At 47.0% G+C, this 23,032-nt stretch overlaps 1 protein-coding gene across 4 annotated transcripts in view; it reads left to right on the top strand.

The window, feature by feature from the left end:
- The window catches only part of LOC110508084 (T-lymphoma invasion and metastasis-inducing protein 1), a 196,460-nt gene that overhangs the window by 71,100 nt on the left and 102,328 nt on the right, over nt 1-23,032 (top strand). For 3 of the 4 annotated variants that reach the window (XM_036965730.1, XM_036965732.1, XM_036965731.1), the window contains exons 2-4: nt 13,986-14,101; nt 14,325-14,962; nt 15,338-15,719. In XM_036965730.1, the coding sequence (XP_036821625.1) occupies nt 14,334-14,962; nt 15,338-15,719 (1,011 nt within the window). In that variant the 5' untranslated portion in view covers nt 13,986-14,101; nt 14,325-14,333. Of the gene's footprint in view, nt 1-13,985; nt 14,102-14,324; nt 14,963-14,982; nt 15,080-15,337; nt 15,720-23,032 lie in introns of those variants that run through there. The other variant, XM_036965733.1, reaches the window with a different exon arrangement.

Below are 23,032 nucleotides of genomic sequence, written 5' to 3' on the forward strand. Positions count from 1 at the left end.
ATATATATCCAGGTAGCTTAGCGATTTAAGAGCGTTGGGCCAGTAACTGAAAGGTTGCTGGTTTGAATCCCCGAGCCGACTAGCTGAAAAATCGATCGATGTGCCCTTGAGCAAGGGACTTAACCCTTATTTCTCCTGTAAAGTCGCTCTGGATAAGAGCGTCTGCTTAATGACGTAAATATAAATTAGCAGCTAGCAAACGGTGTCCTAAAGAAACGGAACAGATCTGGAATTCACTCTGCTTATGTATTTAAGTAAGCATTTATGTAGGCTAATGAACCTCTGTCTCTCTTTGTCTCGGTCTGTCTCTCTCTCGCTCCTATGCCTCCGAATATTGATGAACATATCTTCATACTAATAATGTGACTGCTGTAACAGCTAGCTATAGGAATGATCATGTGACTGCTGTAACAGCTAGCTATATGAATTAACATGTGACTGCTGTAACAGCTAGCTATAGGAATGATCATGTGACTGCTGTAACAGCTAGCTATAGGAATTAACATGTGACTGCTATAACAGCTATCTAACTGTGTCCTGAAGGAAGAGAAGAGAACAGGGAGAAACAGGCTTGTTCTCGCTCGCTGTGACCCAATTATCCAATTGTCCAGACTCTGTCATAACGCCAACACAACATTTTACACTCCAATTCTTTTCACTTAGCAATTTGCTATTTGTGCCCTTAAATGAGAGCAAGAGAGTTCTGTATTGTTTTCTCTGAGACGCCTCTCCAACACTACGTCGATGTTGTTAACAGTTGGGGAAAATGGCAGAGGAAGGCAAGCGACAGCAGGGAAGTCATGTATGGCAATACTATGAGAGGTTAAATGAGAAGGAAATGGAGGTAGAGTAATGGTACAACAGGTGCAATAGTTAGCCATCTGAAAGGAGGGAGAGACTGACTGACGGAGGGAGGGAGGGAGACTGACTGACGGACGGAGGGAGGGAGACTGACGGACGGACGGAGGGAGGGAGACTGACGGACGGACGGAGGGAGGGAGACTGACTGACGGACGGAGGGAGGGAGACTGACTGACTGACGGACGGAGGGAGGGAGACTGACTGACGGACGGACGGAGGGAGGGAGACTGACTGACGGACGGAGGGAGGGAGACTGACTGACGGACGGAGGGAGGGAGACTGACTGACGGACGGAGGGAGGGAGGGAGGGAGACTGACGGACGGAGGGAGGGAGGGAGACTGACGGAGGGAGGGAGGGAGGGAGGGAGACTGACGGAGGGAGGGAGGGAGGGAGACTGACGGAGGGAGGGAGGGAGACTGACGGAGAGAGGGAGGGAGGGAGACTGACGGAGGGAGGGAGGGAGGGAGACTGACGGAGAGAGGGAGGGAGGGAGACTGACGGAGAGAGGGAGGGAGGGAGACTGACGGAGGGAGGGAGGGAGGGAGACTGACGGAGGGAGGGAGGGAGACTGACTGACTGACGGACGGACGGAGGGAGGGAGGGAGACTGACGGAGGGAGGGAGGGAGACTGACGGAGGGAGGGAGGGAGACTGACGGAGGGAGGGAGGGAGACTGACGGAGGGAGGGAGGGAGACTGACTGACGGGCAGAGGGAGGGAGACTGACTGACGGGCAGAGGGATGGAGACTGACTGACGGGCAGAGGGAGGGAGACTGACTGACGGGCAGAGGGAGGGAGACTGACTGACGGGCAGAGGGAGGGAGACTGACTGACGGGCAGAGGGAGGGAGACTGACTGACGGGCAGAGGGGGGGAGACAGAGGGAGGGAGGTAGGGAGCTTACTGGGAGCACGGAACACCTGGACACACATTCAACTATTCAATATTTGACCTGTATTCCCAAAGTGTGCGACGTGGGAGATCAGTGGGTTAAAAAAAGGAAACCAAGTGAGCAATTAATCACCTTTTTTAGTATTACAGCGATTAATGTGCTAAATATACAACAGGGGAACTCTCCAGTTCTACTCCACTACAGAAACACTCCAAGATTTAGTATAGATCTACAGCTTTTCTATTTATCTCACTATAGTGAATCCTAAAAAAAAACACCACTTCAACAGACTGGATACCGTACACTGCCTTCAGAAAGTGTTCTCACACTCTTCTGACTTTTTCCCCCACATTTTGTTGTGTTACAGCCTGAATTTAAAGTGGATTAAATTTAGTTGTTTTGTCACTGGCCTACTCACAATACCCCATAATGTCAAAGTGGAATTATGTTTTTAGAAATCTTTACAAAATTAATTAAAAAAAAATGTAAAGCTGAGTTCAGGAGTCAACACTTTGTGTGAAATAGTGTTTAGCATGATTTTGGTGTGATTGCCTCCATCTGTATTACCTATTATAAAATTATCTGTAAGGTCGAGCAGTGAATTTCAAACACACATTCAACCACAATGGTTTTCCAATGGTTTTCCAATGCCTCTCAAAGAAGAGGACCTATTGGCAGATGGGTAAAATAATGCAGAAATGAAAATCCCTTTTGATCATGGTGAAGTTATTTATTACACTTTAGATGGTGTATCAATACACCCAGTCACTACAGAGATAACAGGCGTCCTTCCTAACTCAGTTGCCGGAGAGAAAGGAAATGTGACTTGTAAGTTAGCATTTCACAGTAAAGTCTAACTTTTTTAAAACCACCATTTGCCTCATGGTGAAGTCCCTGAGCGGTTTCAAATCAAAACAAACTTTATTAGTCACATGCACTGAATACAACAAGTGTAGAGTTTAATGGCTATGATAGGAGAAATCTGAGGATGGATCAACAATTTAATAAAATGTATTTATAAAGCCAGTTTTACATCAGCTGATGTCACAAAGTGCTTATACAGAAACCCAGCCTAAAACCCTAAAGAGCAAGCAATGCAGATGTAGAAGCACGATGGCCAGGAAAAACTCCCTAGAAAGGCAGAAACCTAGAGAGGAACCAGGCTCTGAGGGGTGGCCAGTCCTCTTCTGGCTGTGCCGGTGGAGATTATAACAGTATGTGGCCATTTAAGGCCAGATTGTTTTTCAAGATGTTTAAACGTTCATAGATGACCAGCAGGGTCAAATAATAATCACAGTGGTTGTCGAGGGTGCAACAGGTCAGTACCTCAGGAGTAAATGTCAGGTGGCCTTTCATAGACAAGCATTCAGAGGTCGAGACTGCAGGTGCGGTAGAGAGGGTGGAAACCACAGGTCCGGGATAAGATAGCCGGTGCGGTAGAGAGGGTGGAAACCACAGGTCCGGGATAAGATAGCTGGTGTGGTAGAGAGGGTGGAAACCGCAGGTCCGGGATAAGATAGCCGGTGCGGTAGAGAGGGTGGAAACCACAGGTCCGGGATAAGGTAGCCGGTGCGGTAGAGAGGGTGGAAACCACAGGTCCGGGATAAGATAGCCGGTGTGGTAGAGAGGGTGGAAACCACAGGTCCGGGATAAGATAGCCGGTGCGGTAGAGAGGGTGGAAACCGCAGGTCCGGGATAAGATAGCCGGTGCGGTAGAGAGGGTGGAAACCGCAGGTCCGGGATAAGATAGCCGGTGCGGTAGAGAGGGTGGAAACCACAGGTCCGGGATAAGATAGCCGGTGCGGTAGAGAGGGTAACCTAACCGTAGGGAGAACAGCAGAAACTAGATCAGCCGCACGGCCAGGTGGGAAGGGGGCGTGGACAGCCAGGAGTCGTCAGGCCAAGCAGTCCTGAGGCATGGTCCCAGGGCTCAGGTTCTCAGGTCCAACGTTGTAGTTACTTCACAATTTGCTAACCTAAATGACAGAGTGAAAGAAGGAATCCCGTACAGAATAAAAAAATGTTCCAAAACACGCATCCTGTTTGCAACAAGACACTAAAGTAACACTGCAAAAAATATGGCAATAAGGCAATTCACTTTTTGTCCTGAATACAATATGTTTGGAGCTAATCCAATACAACACATGACTGAGTACCAACTCTCTATATTTCCAAGCATATTGGTCGCTGCACAGTGGTGGAAAAAGGTTAGCTCAACCCAGGCAAAATCCTAGAGTAAACAGTGGTTCCCACCAGACACTGGGCAGACGAATTCACCTTTCAGCAGGACAATAACCTTACAAATCTACACTGGAGTGGCTTACCAAGAACAGTGAACGTTCCTGAGTGGTCGAGTTACACTTTTGACTTAAATGTGCTTGAAAATCTACGGCGAGACCTGAAAATGGTTGTCTAGCAATGATCAACAACCAATTTGACAGAGCTTGAAGAATTTTCTTCAAAGAATGATGGGCACATTCCAGGTGTGGAAAGCTCTCTGAGACTTGTCCAGGAAACACTCACCGCTGTAATCTGACAGAGAGAGCTGAAACATGGTTCTCTACTCTACTGTCTGTCTCTCCTTCATTTATTCATAGCGGGAATATGCAGCTAACGCACTCTGCTACCCTCAACACTGCAGCTTTTAACACACACACACACACACACACACACACACACACACACACACAATCTAATCTAGCAGTCATTTAGCTTTCTCTCCCTTTTTTCCTCCCTCCCCCTCTTACTTTCTCCTACACACACACACACACACACACACACACACACACACAATCTAATCTAGCAGTCATTTAGAAGCTTTCTCTCCCTTTTTTCCTCCCTCCCATTCTTACTTTCTCACACACACACACACACTTTTCAAGCACACGAAGGCTATGAGATTCGGCGCCGTCTTAGGTGTCTGTTAGTGGGGAGAGAGTACTCGTCTTTTCTAGGTGTTGTCAGTTTTGGGTCTTCGGCTTGCTAAAAAAAACCACTACTTTCTGCTCTGCTTGTGTAGCCAATGCTACACAACTGGCTAACCAGTTGAGTTTGAACCTCCGACCGTAGAAAAGGGCAATGGGGTTACACAATAAAAGTTACAGATACTCACGACTTCTGTCCTGTCGCTTAAGGTGGAAACACGCTCAGGAGGCCTTGGTTCGAACCCAGTTTGTGTGACCCAGTGTCTCCGGCTGGGTTCAACATCCATTGGGAGTCCTGCTGAGTTTGTGAGATTTGAGACTGCTGGCAGCAGCGGAGGTCTGAGTTGATAGGGGTGTCATCTCCGCTGAGTTAGGCTCATTCCGGATTCTCTGGCCGATTCCAGGGATGCTATACCCTCCGTGATTGGCTCTGACACTCTGAAAACCCTCCAATCAGAGGACATCAGACCGGGCCAGCTACTGACTGGTTTGCTGGGTCTGAGCCGTTTCCTTCTAATGTGTTGGTAAGGTCCCACAACAGGACAGTGGTGGCGTACATCGACAGGCAGAGGGGGACGCGGTGCCTCCCTATTGGTCGTTGACTCCCCATAGTGTGTTATACCTCGTTCCCTCCTTCAGGTGAATATAATTGGTCGTTGACTCCCCATAGTGCGTTATACCTCGTTCCCTCCTTCAGGTGAATATGATTGGTCGTTGACTCCCCATAGTGCGTTATACCTCGTTCCCTCCTTCAGGTGAATATGATTGGTCGTTGACTCCCCATAGTGTGTTCAGGTGAATATGATTGGTTGTTGACTCCCCATAGTGCGTTATACCTCGTTCCATCCTTCAGGTGAATATGATTGGTCGTTGACTCCACATAGTGTGTTCAGGTGAATATGATTGGTCGTTGACTCCCCATAGTGCGTTCAGGTGAATATGATTGGTCGTTGACTCCCCATAGTGTGTTATACCTCGTTCCCTCCTTCAGGTGAATATGATTGGTCGTTGACTCCCCATAGTGCGTTATACCTCGTTCCCTCCTTCAGGGAACAGTAGTTATATTCATAACTGTACGTTCTCACAAGGATCCATTTCAAAGAGTTTACTGTTGTCTAAAGCTATGGGACTTAATCTACACACACACACGATGACACACACTAAAACAATGAACTTGGAAATCTGTAGTGAGCTGAAATACAGAGTCTATTGTCCCAGTGGGGGGGTGGGTGGGGGTGGGGGGGGAAACACCCTGGCTGTCTGTCTTACTGCTGGGTCTCTGTCTCTCTGCCAACATTGTGCAAGCCTGGCCGGGCTCCTCACTGAATCCAGAGGTTAGTGCAATGGCATTTGCCCCTTCTTTCTCCCTAGTGTGTGTGTTTGTGTGTGTGTATCCCGAGTGAATAACTTTTAATCTTCTCACCATCACATCCAAAGAACCCCCTCGCCGCCATGACACGTCTTTTCCTCAACCGAACTCGACTGAGTGAGTGCGTGCGTGTGTGCCTCGCCATGAACTACGTCATTAGTGGATTTAAAGGTACAATACACACGTTTTAGAAAATAAGAGATTTGAAACTTCTAATGTTGTTCATCGGTACATTAAAATACGTCTCAAATGGAAGGGATTGATTTCCACATGAAATCCACATGAAATCTGTGTGAACAGGCTCAATGCATGAATATCCCCATCCACCTGTATTGTGAATAGGCAGTCTGGGCTACATCTTCATTTACTCGTATTTTTATTTTATTTTAAATTGAACGTTTATTTAACCAGGAAGGGCTCATTTTGGGATTTTTTCAAGAGCGCCCTGGACAAGATAGACAGCACCAAGTCCTTAGACAATTACAGACGGATAACATGAAAAGTTAGCAGAATTAAAGTATAACAAAATCATAAAACGGCTAATTTAAAAAAATATTGACAGGTCAAAGGAATCAGCCTCAAAATCCTTCATCAGTGATTTTAAAACACCAATCGGGACAAGTTCTTCCAGTTTAAAAGCATTTTGTAAGGTGTTCCAAGACGATGGCGCAGAGGACATAAAAGCCCTTTTACCAAATTCAGTTGGGACATTTGGAACAGTCAGCAGGATAAAGTCCAGCGAACGAAGAGACGACCCACCACATCTCTGAACAATAAAAATGCCCAAATAAAATGGTAGTAAACCCAAAATGGCTTCGTAAATAAAGTATACCAGTGACTGAGCCTACGAGTGACTAGAGAAGGCCAGCCAACCCTGGTATACAAAGTGCAGTGGTGCGTAAGGGTTTTGCAGTTTAAAATAAATCTCAAAGTGCCATGGTAAAGGGTGTCAATAGATCTCCAACACTGAGCGGAAGCATTCACATATAAAATATCCCCATAGTCTAGTAAAGGCATAAATGTAGCTGATTACTAGCCTCCTTCTGGCTTCAAAAGAAAAACAGGCCTTATTCCTAAAGCTTCAGCGTAGCCTAGTGGTTAGAGCATTGGACTAGTAACTATCAAGATCGAATCATCGAGGTGACACGGTACAAATCTGTCATTCTACCCCTGAACTTTTTTTTATTTATTTTACCTTTCTTTAACTAGGCAAGTTAAGAAAAATGTGTTATTTTCAATGATGGCCTAGGAACAGTGGGTTACACTGTTCCTAGACCATCATTGAAAATAACATTTTTTTTATGTAGTTAGATTGATATAAACAAAGTCAAATGAATTGTGTGGGGGCCTCCCGGGTGACGCAGTGGTCTGCATCGCAGCGCTAGCTGTGCCACCAGGGACTCTGGGTTTGCGCCCAGGCTTTGTCGCAGCTTGCCGCGACCGGGAGGTCCGTGGGGCGACGCACAATTGGCCTAGCGTCGTCCGGGTTAGGGAGGGTTTGGCCGGTAGAGATATCCTTGTCTCTTCGCGCACCAGCGACTCCTGTGGTGGGCCGGGCGCTAACCAAGGTCGTGTTTCCTCCGACACATTGGTGCGGCTGGCTTCCGGGTTGGATGCACGCTGTGTTAAGAAGTAGTGCGGCTTTGTTGGGTTGTGTTTCGGAGGACGCATGGCTCTCGACCTTCGTCTCTCCCGAGTCCGTACGGGAGTTGTCGCGATGAGACAAGATCGTAGCTACTAACAATTGGGGAGAAAAAAAGGGGTAAAATAAAAAAATATATATTAATAATTGTGTGGTTGTATCTGGTGGTTAGAGCATTGGACCAGTAACCGAAAGGTTGCTGGATCGAATCCCCAAGCTGACATGGTAAAAATCTGTCGTTCTGCCTCTGAGTAAGGCAGTGCCCCCTCCCGCACCTCTCCGATTCAGAGGGGTTGGGTTAAATGGGGAAGTCACATTTCAGTTGAATGCCTTCAGGTATCATCATCATCATCATCATGGCTTTCTCTGAAAAATTTTGACATCAAATGTAATGATATTAAACTCAAATGATGCCCAGCAATTAATCAGAGCAGTTGTTGAGTTTATCGGTCTGGATCAAGTGTCATTCTGGGACTTTGGCTGATACGCCCTTTTCCCCTGGTATCATTTTGGTAGTGAGTATCGTGATGCTAAACGTGCTATCGTTTTGGTAGTGAGTATCGTGATGCTAAACGTGGTATCGTTTTGGTAGTGAGTATCGTGATGCTAAACGTGCTATCGTGATGCTAAACGTGGTATCGTTTTGGTAGTGAGTATCGTGATGCTAAACGTGGTATCGTTTTGGTAGTGAGTATCGTGATGCTAAACGTGCTATCGTTTTGGTAGTGAGTATCGTGATGCTAAACGTGGTATCGTTTTGGTAGTGAGTATCGTGATGCTAAACGTGGTATCGTTTTGGGAGTGAGTATTGTGATGCTAAACCTGGTATCGTTTTGGTAGTGAGTATCGTGATGCTAAACGTGGTATCGTTTTGGTAGTGAGTATCGTGATGCTAAACGTGGTATCGTTTTGGGAGTGAGTATTGTGATGCTAAACCTGGTATCGTTTTGGTAGTGAGTATCGTGATGCTAAACGTGGTATCGTTTTGGTAGTGAGTATCGTGATGCTAAACGTGGTATCGTTTTGGTAGTGAGTATCGTGATGCTAAACGTGGTATCGTTTTGGTAGTGAGTATCGTGATGCTAAACGTGGTATCGTTTTGGTAGTGAGTATCGTGATGCTAAACGTGGTATCGTTTTGGTAGTGAGTATCGTGATGCTAAACGTGGTATCGTTTTGGTAGTGAGTATCGTGATGCTAAGTGTGGTATCGTTTTGGTAGTGAGTATCGTGATGCTAAACGTGCTATCGTGATGCTAAACGTGCTATCGTTTTGGTAGTGAGTATCGTGATGCTAAGTGTGGTATCGTTTTGGTAGTGAGTATCGTGATGCTAAACGTGCTATCGTGATGCTAAACGTGCTATCGTTTTGGTAGTGAGTATCGTGATGCTAAACGTGGTATCGTTTTCGTAGTGAGTATCGTGATGCTAAACGTGCTATCGTGATGCTAAACGTGGTATCGTTTTGGTAGTGAGTATCGTGATGCTAAACGTGGTATCGTTTTGGTGGTGAGTATCGTGATGCTAAACGTGGTATCGTTTTGGTAGTGAGTATCGTGATGCTAAACGTGGTATCGTTTTGGTAGTGAGTATCGTGATGCTAAACGTGGTATCGTTTTGGTAGTGAGTATCGTGATGCTAAACGTGCTATCGTGATGCTAAACGTGGTATCGTTTTGGTAGTGAGTATCGTGATGCTAAACGTGGTATCGTTTTGGTAGTGAGTATCGTGATGCTAAACGTGGTATCGTTTTCGTAGTGAGTATCGTGATGCTAAACGTGGTATCGTTTTGGTAGTGAGTATCGTGATGCTAAACGTGGTATCGTTTTGGTAGTGAGTATCGTGATGCTAAACGTGGTATCGTTTTCGTAGTGAGTATCGTGATGCTAAACGTGCTATCGTGATGCTAAACGTGGTATCGTTTTGGTAGTGAGTATCGTGATGCTAAACGTGGTATCGTTTTGGTGGTGAGTATCGTGATGCTAAACGTGGTATCGTTTTGGTAGTGAGTATCGTGATGCTAAACGTGGTATCGTTTTGGGAGTGAGTATCGTGATGCTAAACGTGGTATCGTTTTGGTAGTGAGTATCGTGATGCTAAACGTGGTATCGTTTTGGTAGTGAGTATTGTGATAATAAACGTGGTATCGTTTTGGTAGTGAGTATCGTGATGCTAAACGTGGTATCGTTTTGGTAGTGAGTATCGTGATGCTAAACGTGGTATTGTTTTGGTAGTGAGTATCGTGATGCTAAACGTGGTATCGTTTTGGTAGTGAGTATCGTGATGCTAAACGTGGTATCGTTTTGGTAGTGAGTATCGTGATGCTAAACGTGGTATCGTTTTGGTAGTGAGTATCGTGATAATAAACGTGGTATCGTTTTGGTAGTGAGTATCGTGATGCTAAGCGTGGTGTTGCAAAAATTCTGGTATTGTGACGACATTAAGAGAGAACGAGAGAAGGAGAGGATGGATACTGAAAGAGGTAGGGGGGATAGGGTGAGGGGTAGGGGGGCTAGAGGGAGGTAGGTAGGGGGAAGGAGAGGGAGGGAGGGGGTAGGTAGGGGGAAGGAGAGGGAGGTAGGTAGGGGGAAAGAGAGGGAGGGAGGGGGTAGGTAGTTAGGGGGTAGGTAGGGGGAAAGAGAGGGAGGGAGGGGGTAGGTAGGTAGGGGGTAGGTAGGAGGAAGGAGAGGGAGGGAGGGGGAAGGAGAGAAGGGGGTGCGGTAGGTAGGGGGAAGGAGAGGGAGGTAGGTAGGGGGAAAGAGAGGGAGGGGGTAGGTAGAGGGAAAGAGAGGGAGGGAGGGGGTATGTAGGTAGGGGGTAGGTAGGGGGAAGGAGAGGGAAGGAGGGGGGAGGTAGGTAGGGGGAAGGAGAGGGAGGTAGGTAGGGGGAAAGAGAGGAAGGGGGTAGGTAGGGGGAAAGAGAGGGAGGGAGGGGGTAGGTAGGGGTAGGTAGGGGGAAGGAGAGGGAGGTAGGTAGGGGGAAGGAGAGGGAGGGAGGGGGAGGTAGGTAGGGACGGAAAGAGGTAGGGGGGAGAGGTAGGGGGGAGAGGTAGGGGGAAGGAGAGCGAGAGGTAGGGGGAAGGAGAGAGGGTGAGCGGTAGGGGCCAAGGAGAGAGGGGTATGGGGGAAGGAGAGAGGGGTATGGGGGAAGGAGAGAGGGTGAGCGGTACGGGTCAAGGAGAGAGAGACAGGAAGGGAAAGAGAGGTAGGGGGAAGGAGAGAGGGGTATGGGGGAAGGAGAGAGGGTGAGAGGTAGGGGGAAGGAGAGAGGGGTATGGGGGAAGGAGAGAGGGTGAGAGGTAGGGGGAAGGAGAGAGGGGTATGGGGGAAGGAGAGAGGGTGAGCAGTACGGGTCAAGGAGAGAGAGACAAGAAGGGAAGGAGAGGTAGGGGGAAGGAGAGAGGGGTATGGGGGAAGGAGAGAGGATGAGCGGTAGGGGTCAAGGAGAGAGAGAGGTGGGGGGGGGAGGGTGAGCGGTAGGGGTCAAGGAGAGAGAGACAGGAAGGGAAGGAGAGCACAGAAAAACAGGGTCAGCTCCAACCTTTATGTAACCATCCCTCTTCACAGTCAGCTTGAGTGCAGCAGTGTGTGTGTGTGTGTGTGTGTGAGAGTACTACGGTACAGTAAAAGACAGGGATCACTCTCCTCTGTCCTGGCTACATTCAAAGACAATTCCTCCCTAAACGGTCTGTCCTAAAAGAGGTGAATGAAAGAGTGAACATCAGTGGGAAAGCATCCTCTGTGTTGTTTCCTTCTCTGTTCCATCAGTGTGGCTAATGGACTAGTATCTTTATGACTGACTAGCTGGCTGGCTGATTCATTGACTGACTGGCAACTTCTCTCCTTTGTCCATGTACCCCCCTCCCTCCCTCCCTCCATCCCTCCTCCTAGCTTCATGCCATAGAAACAGGCATGCTCAGGATGTATGTACTCCGTCCTCCATCTTTCCCTCCTCTGTCTTTCCTCTCTTCCATCTCCTCCTCTTTCTTGTCCTCCGCTTTACACGCTGACTGAATGCCTGCTGCTCATTGAGAGACGAGCTGAGTGGATGACTTCCTCTCCCCTGTCAGTGCCAGAGATCTGTTGTGAAGTGGTGTGATGGGAGGAGTCAGAGGAGACAAGGCAGCATTGGAAACCTCTTCTGTGTTATGCTAGTTTTGCTCTAACTAGCTCTCTCCCTGTACGATTCTAGCTCTCTCACTCTCTCTGTCTGTCTCGGTCTGTCTCTCACTCTCTCTGTCTCTCTCGGTCTGTCTCTCACTCTCTCTGTCTCTCTCGGTCTGTCTCTCACTCACTGTCTCTCTCGGTCTGTCTCCCTCTCTCTTGGGTCTCTCTCTCTCGCTCTCTCTCTCTCCCTCTCTCTGTCTCTCACTCTGTCTCTCTCGGGTCACTGTCTCTCGGTCTCGCTCTCTCCGTCTCTCTTGGGTCTCTCTCTCTCGGTCTCTCTCCCTCTCTGCTGCATGTTAGCTTTGGTCCTACCCTCCTACCTCTCCCTGTAAACTGTTCTCTGGTCAGTCCGTGATCGGTACATCAATTTGGATTAATCCTTGCATCCATAGCTCTGTTTATGAACTAGACAGTGGTTACATTTGTCTAGCTTCGTCCTTCATCTATTTACCAAAACCGCTTGGTAGTTTTTCGAATCCCAAGTTTTCCCCGTTAACCCTTAGGCCAGCTCTAGGCTTGACCAGGCTGTTAAAACAGGATCTGTTGTGACCAAAATCTCTCTCTCTCTGCTGGATAGGGTCACAGAGAGTGACCCTGAACAGAGCTATTGAACCCTGGTCTAATAGAGGACAGATTGATACCGTCAACTTAATCCGTTTCTAGTCAATAAGGGTAATCTTACCCACAGAGCATCACTGTGTAAAGAACTAATGTTGTAGATTATTATATATCTTTTTTATTTTCTCTCTCTGTGAGTGTGTGTGTGTGTGTGTGTGTGTGTGTGTGTGTGTGGTACAATGTTTCAGATTTGTTTGTGACACTTCCTACAGTTTTATTAGGTGTTGTTGTAACCAGTGACAACCACACTTCAACATATTTCATAGCCCAGTAAAACCAGTAACAGTATAATGTGGTCGCAGTGAAACTCTATCAGGTGGCAGTGAAACTCTATCAGGTCGTAGTATAACTATCAGGTCGCAGTGAAACTCTATCAGGTCGCAGTGAAACTATCAGGTCGCAGTGAGACTATCAGGTCGCAGTGAGACTCTATCAGGTCGCAGTGAGACTCTATCAGGTCGCAGTGAGACTCTATCAGGTCGTAGTGAGAGACTATCAGGTCGCAGTGAGACTCTATCAGGTCGCAGTGAGACTCTATCAGGTCGCAGTGAGACTCTATCAGGTCGCAGTGAGACTCTATCAGGTCGTAGTGAGACTCTATCAGGTCGTAGTGAGACTCTATCAGGTCGTAGTGAGACTCTATCAGGTCGCAGTGAGACTCTATCAGGTCGCAGTGAAACTCTATCAGGTCGTAGTGAAACTCTATCAGGTCGTAGTGAAACTCTATCAGGTCGCAGTGAGACTCTATCAGGTCGCAGTGAAACTCTATCAGGTCGTAGTGAAACTCTATCAGGTCGTAGTGAAACTCTATCAGGTCGCAGTGAGACTCTATCAGGTCGCAGTGAAACTCTATCAGATCGTAGTGAAACTCTATCAGGTCGTAGTGAAACTCTATCAGGTCGCAGTGAAACTATCAGGTCGCAGTGAGACTATCAGGTCGCAGTGAGACTCTATCAGGTCGCAGTGAGACTATCAGGTCGCAGTGAGACTCTATCAGGTCGCAGTGAGACTCTATCAGGTCGTAGTGAGAGACTATCAGGTCGCAGTGAGACTCTATCAGGTCGCAGTGAGACTCTATCAGGTCGTAGTGAGACTCTATCAGGTCGTAGTGAGACTCTATCAGGTCGTAGTGAGACTCTATCAGGTCGTAGTGAGACTCTATCAGGTCGCAGTGAGACTCTATCAGGTCGCAGTGAAACTCTATCAGGTCGTAGTGAAACTCTATCAGGTCGCAGTGAAACCGTTAGCTGATCGTTGGTCATTATTCTCACAACCTCATTTATGTGTGTTCCCAGTCACTGCTATATTCACTGATTTTTGGGGGTGTGTAAATATGTGTAACTTTCACAACAAAATGGCTGCAATTGATTTCCAGCAGGCAGACTCCTCCTTCCTTTCGTACAGTTGTTGTTCCTCCAGAAAGACTACTGTAACCGTGTGCAGCGTTGTAAAACCTCGGCATTATTTAGTTCTGCTGTGACGACTGACCAGGGTTTCTGTTTCCTCTCTCCTCCAGATCTCTGGTGTACAACGCCATCTACCATTTTTTTTTCTCTCTCTCTCTCTCTGTGATTGGATAGACAGGCTGATGGTGAAACTCAACATGCCAGTGATGTCAACGACGGACTGCAGGTTGGTTAATTAATACATGATCCAATTTGTTAGTGAGTAAAAACATTTTTATAATTGTAATTTTTATAATAAATAATTATGTTATTTTATCCAGGGCAATAGTGTGTTACTTTTGTGGATTCTTTATGATTTTAAAATGGTGTGGTTTTAATACACATTGTTCTATCTCTGCATAACATCATTAGTTGTTTATCTGTGATGTTACCTGCGTTTCCTGTTTCAGACTGTAACCATGGGCAACGTGGAGAGCCAGAACGGCGACCATGCCTTCTACGGCACCCAACATGGCTACCTGTCCCGCAAACACATGTCTCGTTCCCTCCGCATCTCCAAGCATCAGTCCAGCTCCGGTTCCACCCGCTGCACCCACGACCGCAACGCCACTCAGGGCAAAGTAGAACACCGTAACTCTGAGACCTCCACGCGTTCCAGCAGCACCCCTAGTATCCCACAGTCCTTAGCGGATCACGCACTGGAGCCCTTCAACCAGACCAATGTCCTGTCAGACTTCTCCCCTATTTGGGTGGACCGTATGGCCATGAACCTCCGGCCCGTCTCCTTCCATACCCACCTGGACAACCCATCTGTAGGGCCCCAACTGGACAACCCATCTGTAGGGCCCCAGTTAGACCCAGCAACACCAGAGACTAGACCCCAGTGCCCCCAGGACAGAGGTCTAGGCCTGTACAATAACACTGGGGAGGGGACCTACCTCCAGAAGACCAGAGACGGACCCCGGGAACCCCGGGAACCCCGGGAGGGAGTCAGCTTTAAGAAGAAGAGGTCCAAATCAGCCGACATGTGGAGAGAACACAGTCTGGAGTTCAGTCTGTCAGACCTCAGCCAGGAACACCTCACCAGGTTAGAGAAGTCAGACCTCAGCCAGGAACACCTCACCAGGTTAGAGAAGTCAGACCTCAGCCAGGAACATCTCACCAGGTTAGAGAAGTCAGACCTCAGCCAGGAACACCTCACCAGGTTAGAGAAGTCAGAGCTCAGCCAGGAACACCTCACCAGGTTAGAGAAGTCAGACCTCAGCCAGGAACATCTCACCAGGTTAGACTGTGATATGTGGTTGTCTCACCCAGCTACCTTAAGATGAATGTACTAACTGCAAGTCTCTCTGGATGTGCTAAATGACTAACATGTAAATGTAAAGAAACAGGCAACTAAAGGTTTGTCAGTTCAAATAAATTTTTTCCATCTGTGTAATCAAGTATTCTTTCTCTTTTTCAGCACAGAGGAGATCATCGACACCGAGGAGGCAGACGACAGGGACTTCCCTGATTGTGAAGGCCTGCTGGGGCTCGTGTCCCCAGAGGGTCTGGAGGGTGTGGACGCTGCTGGCAGGGCCAACTCCCTGGATCAGCTGTATGGCGGTCAGAAGACCCCAACTCGCCGGCCCGTGGCACGCTATGCTAAGTGGCACCATGACGCTAACCGCGAAGCCCGGGAGGGAGAGGACGATAAGATGCTGTCTCCGTCGGAGGAGGATGGGAACTCGTACGGAGCGTACACTCTGCCCTGTCGACGCTCACACTGCCTGTCTGAGGGCCTGACCAATCACCAGGCTGCCTCCTGTAACACCATGCAGGGCCGCAGAGCACAGACCATACAGGTACTGTAGGATTACAGTCGCCCGTGAAAGACTACACACCCCTTGCACAGTCTTCACATTTTTGCTGCCTTAAAATGTCATCTGAAAAAGAGATCACATTAAAAAAATCCACGAATGATCTACACAACCTGCTCCACATTTTCAAAGTTAAAGAACATTTTCTAAATTACTAAGAAATACAAAATGAGGATCCATTGATTGTCTATGTCTTCACCCCCCCCCAGAGTTTATACTGGGTGGAAGCACCCTTTGGCAGACATTATAGCTGTGAATCATTTTGAAGATTCTACCAACTTTACACAACTCTTAGGGTAACATATATCCATTGTTTTTGTCAAAATTGCTCAAGCTCAGAAATTCTGTTTGGAAACAATGGATATATGTTACCCTAAAGTTGGTAGAATCTTCAAAATGATTCACAGCTATAATGTCTGCCAAAGGGTGCTTCCACCCAGTATGAACATCTGTTGTTCTGTGTCTCATATGTATCTGTGTGTTTGTGATTGAGAATGTTTGTTTGTAAGCACTGTGTTTGTGAGTGAATCGATGCATGTGCGTGTCTTTATATGAATGTGTGTTTGTGAGAGAATCGACGTGTCTGTGTGTGTGTATCTGTGTGTTTGTCTGACAGACAGTGTTAGCACTAGCAGCACTAGCAAGAGGTCAGCAACTCAGACCTACGTCGCTCCCTCCCAGGTCAGGTCTCTGTTTCTCTCGCTCTCGCTCTCGCTCTCGCTTTCGCTCTTGCTCTCTCTCTCTCTCTCGCGCTCTCTCTCTCGCTTTATTGGCATGGGAAACTTGTTAACATTGCCAAAGCAAGGGAGGTAGATAATGTACAAAAGTTAAATAAACAATACAAATTAACAGTAAACATTACACTCACAGAAGTTTCAATACAGTGTTGCAACGATGTACAAATGGTTAAGGGTACACAAGGGAAAATAAATAAGCATAAATATGGGTTGTATTTACAATGGTGTTTGTTCTTCACTGGTTGACCTTTTCTCGTGGCAACAGGTCACACATCTTGCTGCTGTGATGGAACACTGTGGAATTTCACCCAGTAGATATGAGAGTTTATCAAAATTGGATTTGTTTTTGAATTCTTTGTGGATCTCTAATATGGTCATACATTGGGCAGGAAGTTAGGAAGTGCATCTCAGTTTCCACCTCATTTTGTGGGCAGTGTTCATATAGCCTGTCTTCTCTTGAGTGCCATGTCTGCCTACGGCGGCCTTTCTCAATAGCAAGGCTATGCTCACTGAGTCTGTACATAGTCAAAACTTTCCTTAATTTTGGGTCAGTCACAGGGGTCAGGTATTCTGCCGCTGTGTACTCTCTGTTTAGGGCCAAATAGCATTCTAGTTTGCTCTGTTTTTTTGTTAATTCTTTCCAATGTGTCAAGTAATTATCTTTTTGTTTTCTCATGATTTGGTTGGGTCTAATTGTACTGCTGTACTGGGGCTCTGTGGGGTTTGTTTGTGTTTGTGAAGAGAGTCCCAGGACCAGCTTGCTTAGGGGACACTTCCCCAGGTTCATCTCTCTGTATAGTGATGGCTTTGTTATGGAAGGTTTGGGAATCGCTTCCTTTTAGGTGGTTGTAGAATTTAACGTCTCTTTTCTGGATTTTGATAATTAGTGGGTAATTCTGCTCTGCATGCATTATTTGGTGTTCTACGTTGTACACGGAGGATATTTTTGCAGAATCCTGCATGCAGTCTCTCAATTTGTTGTTTCTCCCATTTTGTGAAGTCTTGGTTGGTGAGCGGACCCCAGACCTCACAACCATAAAGGGCAATGTGCTCTATGACTGATTCAAGTATTTTTTAGTCAGATCCTAATTGGTATGTTGAATTTTATGTTACTTTTGATGGCATAGAATGCCCTTCTTGCCTTGTCTCTCAGATCGTTCACAGCTTTGTGGAAGTTACCTGTGGCGCTGATGTTTAGGCCAAGGTATGTATAGTTTTTTGTGTGCTCTAGGGCAACAGTGTCTAGATGGAATTTGTATTTGTGGTCCTGGTGACTGGACATTTTTTTTAAATGGAACACCATTATTTTGGTCTTACTAAGATTTACTGTCAGGGCCCAGGTCTGGCAGAATTTGTGCAGAAGATCTAGGTGTTGCTGTTGGCCCTCCTTGGTTGGTGACAGAAGCACCAGATCATCAGCAAACAGCAGACATTTGACTTCAGATTCTAGTAGGGTGAGGCCTTGTGCTGCAGCCTTTTCTAGTGCCCGCGTCAATTCGTTGATATATATGTTGAAGAGGGTGGGGCTTAAGCTGCATCCCTGTCTCACCCCACGGCCCTGTCTGAAGAAATGTGTGTGTTTTTTTGCCAATTTTAACCGTACACTTGTTGTTTGTGTACATGGATTTTATAATGTTGTATGTTTTACCCCCAACACCACTTTCCATCAATTTGTATAGCAGACCCTCATGCCAAATTGGGTCGAAGGCTTTTTTGAAATCAACAAAGCATGAGAAGACTTTGCCTTTGTTTTGGTTTGTTTGGTTGTCAATTAGGGTGTGCAGGGTGAATACATGGTCTGTTGTACGGTAATTTGGTAAAAAGCCAATTTGACATTTGCTCAGTACATTGTTTTCATTGAGGAAATGTACAAGTCTGCTGTTAATGATAATGCAGAGGATTTTCCCAAGGTTACTGTTGACGCATATTCCACAGTAGTTATTGGGGTCAAATTTGTCTCCACTTTTATGGATTGGGGTGATCAGTCCTTGGTTCCAAATATTGGGAAAGATGCCAGAGCTAAGGATGATGTTAAAGAGTTTTAGTATTGCTAATTGGAATTTGTTGTCTGTATATTTTATCATTTCATTGAGGATACCATCAACACCACAGGCCTTTTTGGGTTGGAGGGTTTGTATTTTGTCCTGTAGCCAATTTGACATTTGCTCAGTACATTGTTTTCATTGAGGAAATGTAAGAGTCTGCTGTTAATGATAATGCAGAGGATTTTCCCAAGGTTACTGTTGACGCATATTCCACGGTAGTTATAGGGGTCAAATTTGTCTCCACTTTTATGGATTGGGGTGATCAGTCCTTGGTTCCAAATATTGGGAAAGATGCCAGAGCTAAGGATGATGTTAAAGAGTTTTAGTATAGCCAATTGGAATTTGTTGTCTGTATATTTTATCATTTCATTGAGGATACCATCAACACCACAGGCCGTTTGGGTTGGAGGGTTTTTATTTTGTCCTGTAACTCATTCAATGTAATTGGAGAATCCAGTGGGTTCTGGTAGTCTTTAATAGTTGATTCTAAGATTTGTATTTGATCCTGTAAATGTTTTTGCTCTTTATTCTTTGTTATAGAGCCAAAAAGATTGGAGAAGTGGTTTACCCATACATCTCCATTTTGGATAGATAATTCTTCTTGTTGTTGTTTGTTTAGTGTTTTCCAATTTTCCCAGAAGTGCTTAGAGTCTATGGATTCTTCAATTACATTGAGCTGATTTCTGGCGTGCTGTTCCTTCTTTTTCCGTAGTGTATTTCTGTATTGTTTTAGTGATTCACCATAGTGAAGGCATAAACTCAGGTTTTCCGGGTCTCTATGTTTTTGGACAGGTTTCTCAATTTATTTCTTAGATTTTTGCATTCTTCATCAAACCATTTGTCATTGTTGTTCATTTTCTTTCTTCTTCTGTTGAAATTTTTAGATTTGATAGGGAAGCTGAGAGGTCAAATATACTGTTTAGATTTGATAGGGAAGCTGAGAGGTCCAATATACTGTTTAGATTTGATAGAGAAGCTGAGAGGTCAAATATACTGTTTAGATTTGATAGGCAAGCTGAGAGGTCAAATACACTGTTAAGAATTTCTACTGCCAAGTTTACACCTTCACTATTACAGTGGAATGTTTTACCCAGGAAATTGTCTAGCTTGTGAGGGGGGGGGGGCACTCCCTGTTTTGCTGTCATGAGGCTGTGTGGTGGTCCTGTCATCATTCGGCTCTGTGGTGGTGGTGGTCCTGTCATCATGATGCTGTGTGGTGGTCCTGTCATCATGAGGCTGTGTGGTGGTGGTCCTGTCATCATGAGGCTGTGTGGTGGCGCTGTCATCATGAGGCTGTGTGGTGGTGGTCCTGTCATCATGAGGCTGTGTGGTGGTCCTGTCATCGTTAGGCTGTGTGGTGGTGGTGGTGCTGTCATCATGAGGCTGTGTGGTGGTGGTGGTGCTGTCATCATGAGGCTGTGTGGTGGTGGTCCTGTCATCATTCGGCTGTGTTATGGTGATGTCATCATGAGGCTGTGTGGTGCTCCTGTCATCGTTAGGCTGTGTGGTGGTGGTGGTGCTGTCATCATGAGGCTGTGTGGTGGTGGTGGTCCTGTCATCATGAGGCTGTGTGGTGGTGGTCCTGTCATCATTCGGCTGTGTTATGGTGATGTCATCATGAGGCTGTGTGGTGCTCCTGTCATCGTTAGGCTGTGTGGTGGTGGTGGTGCTGTCATCATGAGGCTGTGTGGTGGTGGTCCTGTCATCATGAGGCTGTGTGGTGGTGGTCCTGTCATCATGAGACTGTGTGGTGATGGCCCTGTCATCATGAGGCTGTGTGGTGGTCCTGTCATCATGAGGCTGTGTGGTGGTGATGTCATCATGAGGCTGTGTGGTGTTGGTGTCATCATGAGGCTGTTTGGTGGTGGTGGTGCTGTCATCATGAGGCTGTGTGGGGCGGGCAGCGCGTGAATGGAGCCGCCAATCGCATGATGTGGTCATGTGACCTGACAGAGTGTGCTGTGTGGTTGTGTGGTGGTCCTGTCATCATGAGGCTGTGTGGTGGCGCTGTCATCATGAGGCTGTGTGGTGGTGGTCCTGTCATCATGAGGCTGTGTGGTGGTGGTGGTCCTGTCATCGTTAGGCTGTGTGGTGGTGGTGGTGCTGTCATCATGAGGCTGTGTGGTGGTGGTCCTGTCATCATGAGGCTGTGTGGTGATGGTCCTGTCATCATGAGGCTGTGTGGTGATGGTCCTGTCATCATGAGGCTGTGTGGTGATGGTCCTGTCATCATGAGGCTGTGTGGTGGTCCTGTCATCATGAGGCTGTGTGGTGGTGATGTCATCATGAGGCTGTGTGGTGTTGGTGTCATCATGAGGCTGTGTGGTGTTGGTGTCATCATGAGGCTGTGTGGTGATGGTCCTGTCATCATGAGGCTGTGTGGTGGTCCTGTCATCATGAGGCTGTGTGGTGGTGATGTCATCATGAGGCTGTGTGGTGTTGGTGTCATCATGAGGCTGTGTGGTGGTGGTGCTGTCATCATGAGGCTGTGTGGTGGTGCTGTCGTCATGAGGCTGTTTGGTGGTGGTGGTGCTGTCGTCATGAGGCTGTGTGGTGGTGCTGTCGTCATGAGGCTGTTTGGTGGTGGTGGTGCTGTCATCAAGAGGCTGTGTGGTGCGGGCAGCGCGTGAATGGAGCCGCCAATCGCATGATGTGGTCATTTGACCTGACAGAGTGAGAACGGTTTGGTTGGACCCTCCTTAGATTCCCCATCCAGCCCGTCAGCCAGCCAGCCAGCCTGTCAAAGAGGAGAGGCCAGAGCATTCAGAGGAACTGGAGACTTCAGGCGACAGGCTATCATGCTATGTCAGGTTAGGTCAAGCCAATTATTGGCTGTGAATAATTGATGTAATGATTATGTAACGCTCTTGGCTAAGGTAGGCTAGGATCAGTATCTGTAGGCTAGGCTAAGGTAGGCTAGGATCAGTATATGTAGGCTAGGCTAAGGTAGGCTAGGATCAGTATCTGTAGGCTAGGATCAGTATCTGTAGGCTAGGCTAAGGTAGGCTAGGATCAGTATATGTAGGCTCGGCTAAGGTAGGCTAGGATCAGTATCTGTAGGCTAGGCTAAGGTAGGCTAGGATCAGTATCTGTAGGCTAGGCTAAGGTAGGCTAGGATCAGTATCTGTAGGCTAGGCTAAGGTAGGCTAGGATCAGTATCTGTAGGCTAGGATCAGTATCTGTAGGCTAGGATCAGTATCTGTAGGCTAGGCTAAGGTAGGCTAGGATCAGTATATGTAGGCTAGGCTAAGGTAGGCTAGGATCAGTATCTGTAGGCTAGGATCAGTATCTGTAGGCTAGGATCAGTATCTGTAGGCTAGGCTAAGGTAGGCTAGGATCAGTATCTGTAGGCTAGGATCAGTATCTGTAGGCTAGGATCAGTATATGTAGGCTAGGCTAAGGTAGGCTAGGATCAGTATATGTAGGCTAGGCTAAGGTAGGCTAGGATCAGTATCTGTAGGCTAGGATCAGTATCTGTAGGCTAGGCTAAGGTAGGCTAGGATCAGTATATGTAGGCTCGGCTAAGGTAGGCTAGGATCAGTATCTGTAGGCTAGGCTAAGGTAGGCTAGGATCAGTATCTGTAGGCTAGGCTAAGGTAGGCTAGGATCAGTATCTGTAGGCTAGGCTAAGGTAGGCTAGGATCAGTATCTGTAGGCTAGGATCAGTATCTGTAGGCTAGGATCAGTATCTGTAGGCTAGGCTAAGGTTGGCTAGGATCAGTATATGTCGGCTCGGCTAAGGTAGGCTAGGATCAGTATCTGTAGGCTAGGATCAGTATCTGTAGGCTAGGATCAGTATCTGTAGGCTAGGCTAAGGTTGGCTAGGATCAGTATATGTCGGCTCGGCTAAGGTAGGCTAGGATCAGTATCTGTAGGCTAGGATCAGTATCTGTAGGCTAGGATCAGTATCTGTAGGCTAGGATCAGTATCTGTAGGCTAGGATCAGTATCTGTAGGCTAGGCTAAGGTTGGCTAGGATCAGTATATGTCGGCTCGGCTAAGGTAGGCTAGGATCAGTATCTGTAGGCTAGGATCAGTATCTGTAGGCTAGGATCAGTATCTGTAGGCTAGGCTAAGGTTGGCTAGGATCAGTATATGTCGGCTCGGCTAAGGTAGGCTAGGATCAGTATCTGTAGGCTAGGCTAAGGTAGGCTGGGATCAGTATCTGTAGGCTAGGATCAGTATCTGTAGGCTAGGATCAGTATCTGTAGGCTAGGCTAAGGTAGGCTAGGATCAGTATCTGTAGGCTAGGATCAGTATCTGTAGGCTAGGCTAAGGTAGGCTAGGATCAGTATCTGTAGGCTAGGCTCAGTATCTGTAGGCTAGGCTAAGGTAGGCTGGGATCAGTATCTGTAGGCTAGGATCAGTATCTGTAGGCTAGGATCAGTATCTGTAGGCTAGGCTAAGGTAGGCTAGGATCAGTATCTGTAGGCTAGGATCAGTATCTGTAGGCTAGGCTAAGGTAGGCTAGGATCAGTATCTGTAGGCTAGGCTCAGTATCTGTAGGCTAGGCTAAG

Source organism: Oncorhynchus mykiss, chromosome 27 (genome assembly GCF_013265735.2).
Source record: "Oncorhynchus mykiss isolate Arlee chromosome 27, USDA_OmykA_1.1, whole genome shotgun sequence".
Lineage (NCBI taxonomy): Eukaryota > Metazoa > Chordata > Actinopteri > Salmoniformes > Salmonidae > Oncorhynchus > Oncorhynchus mykiss.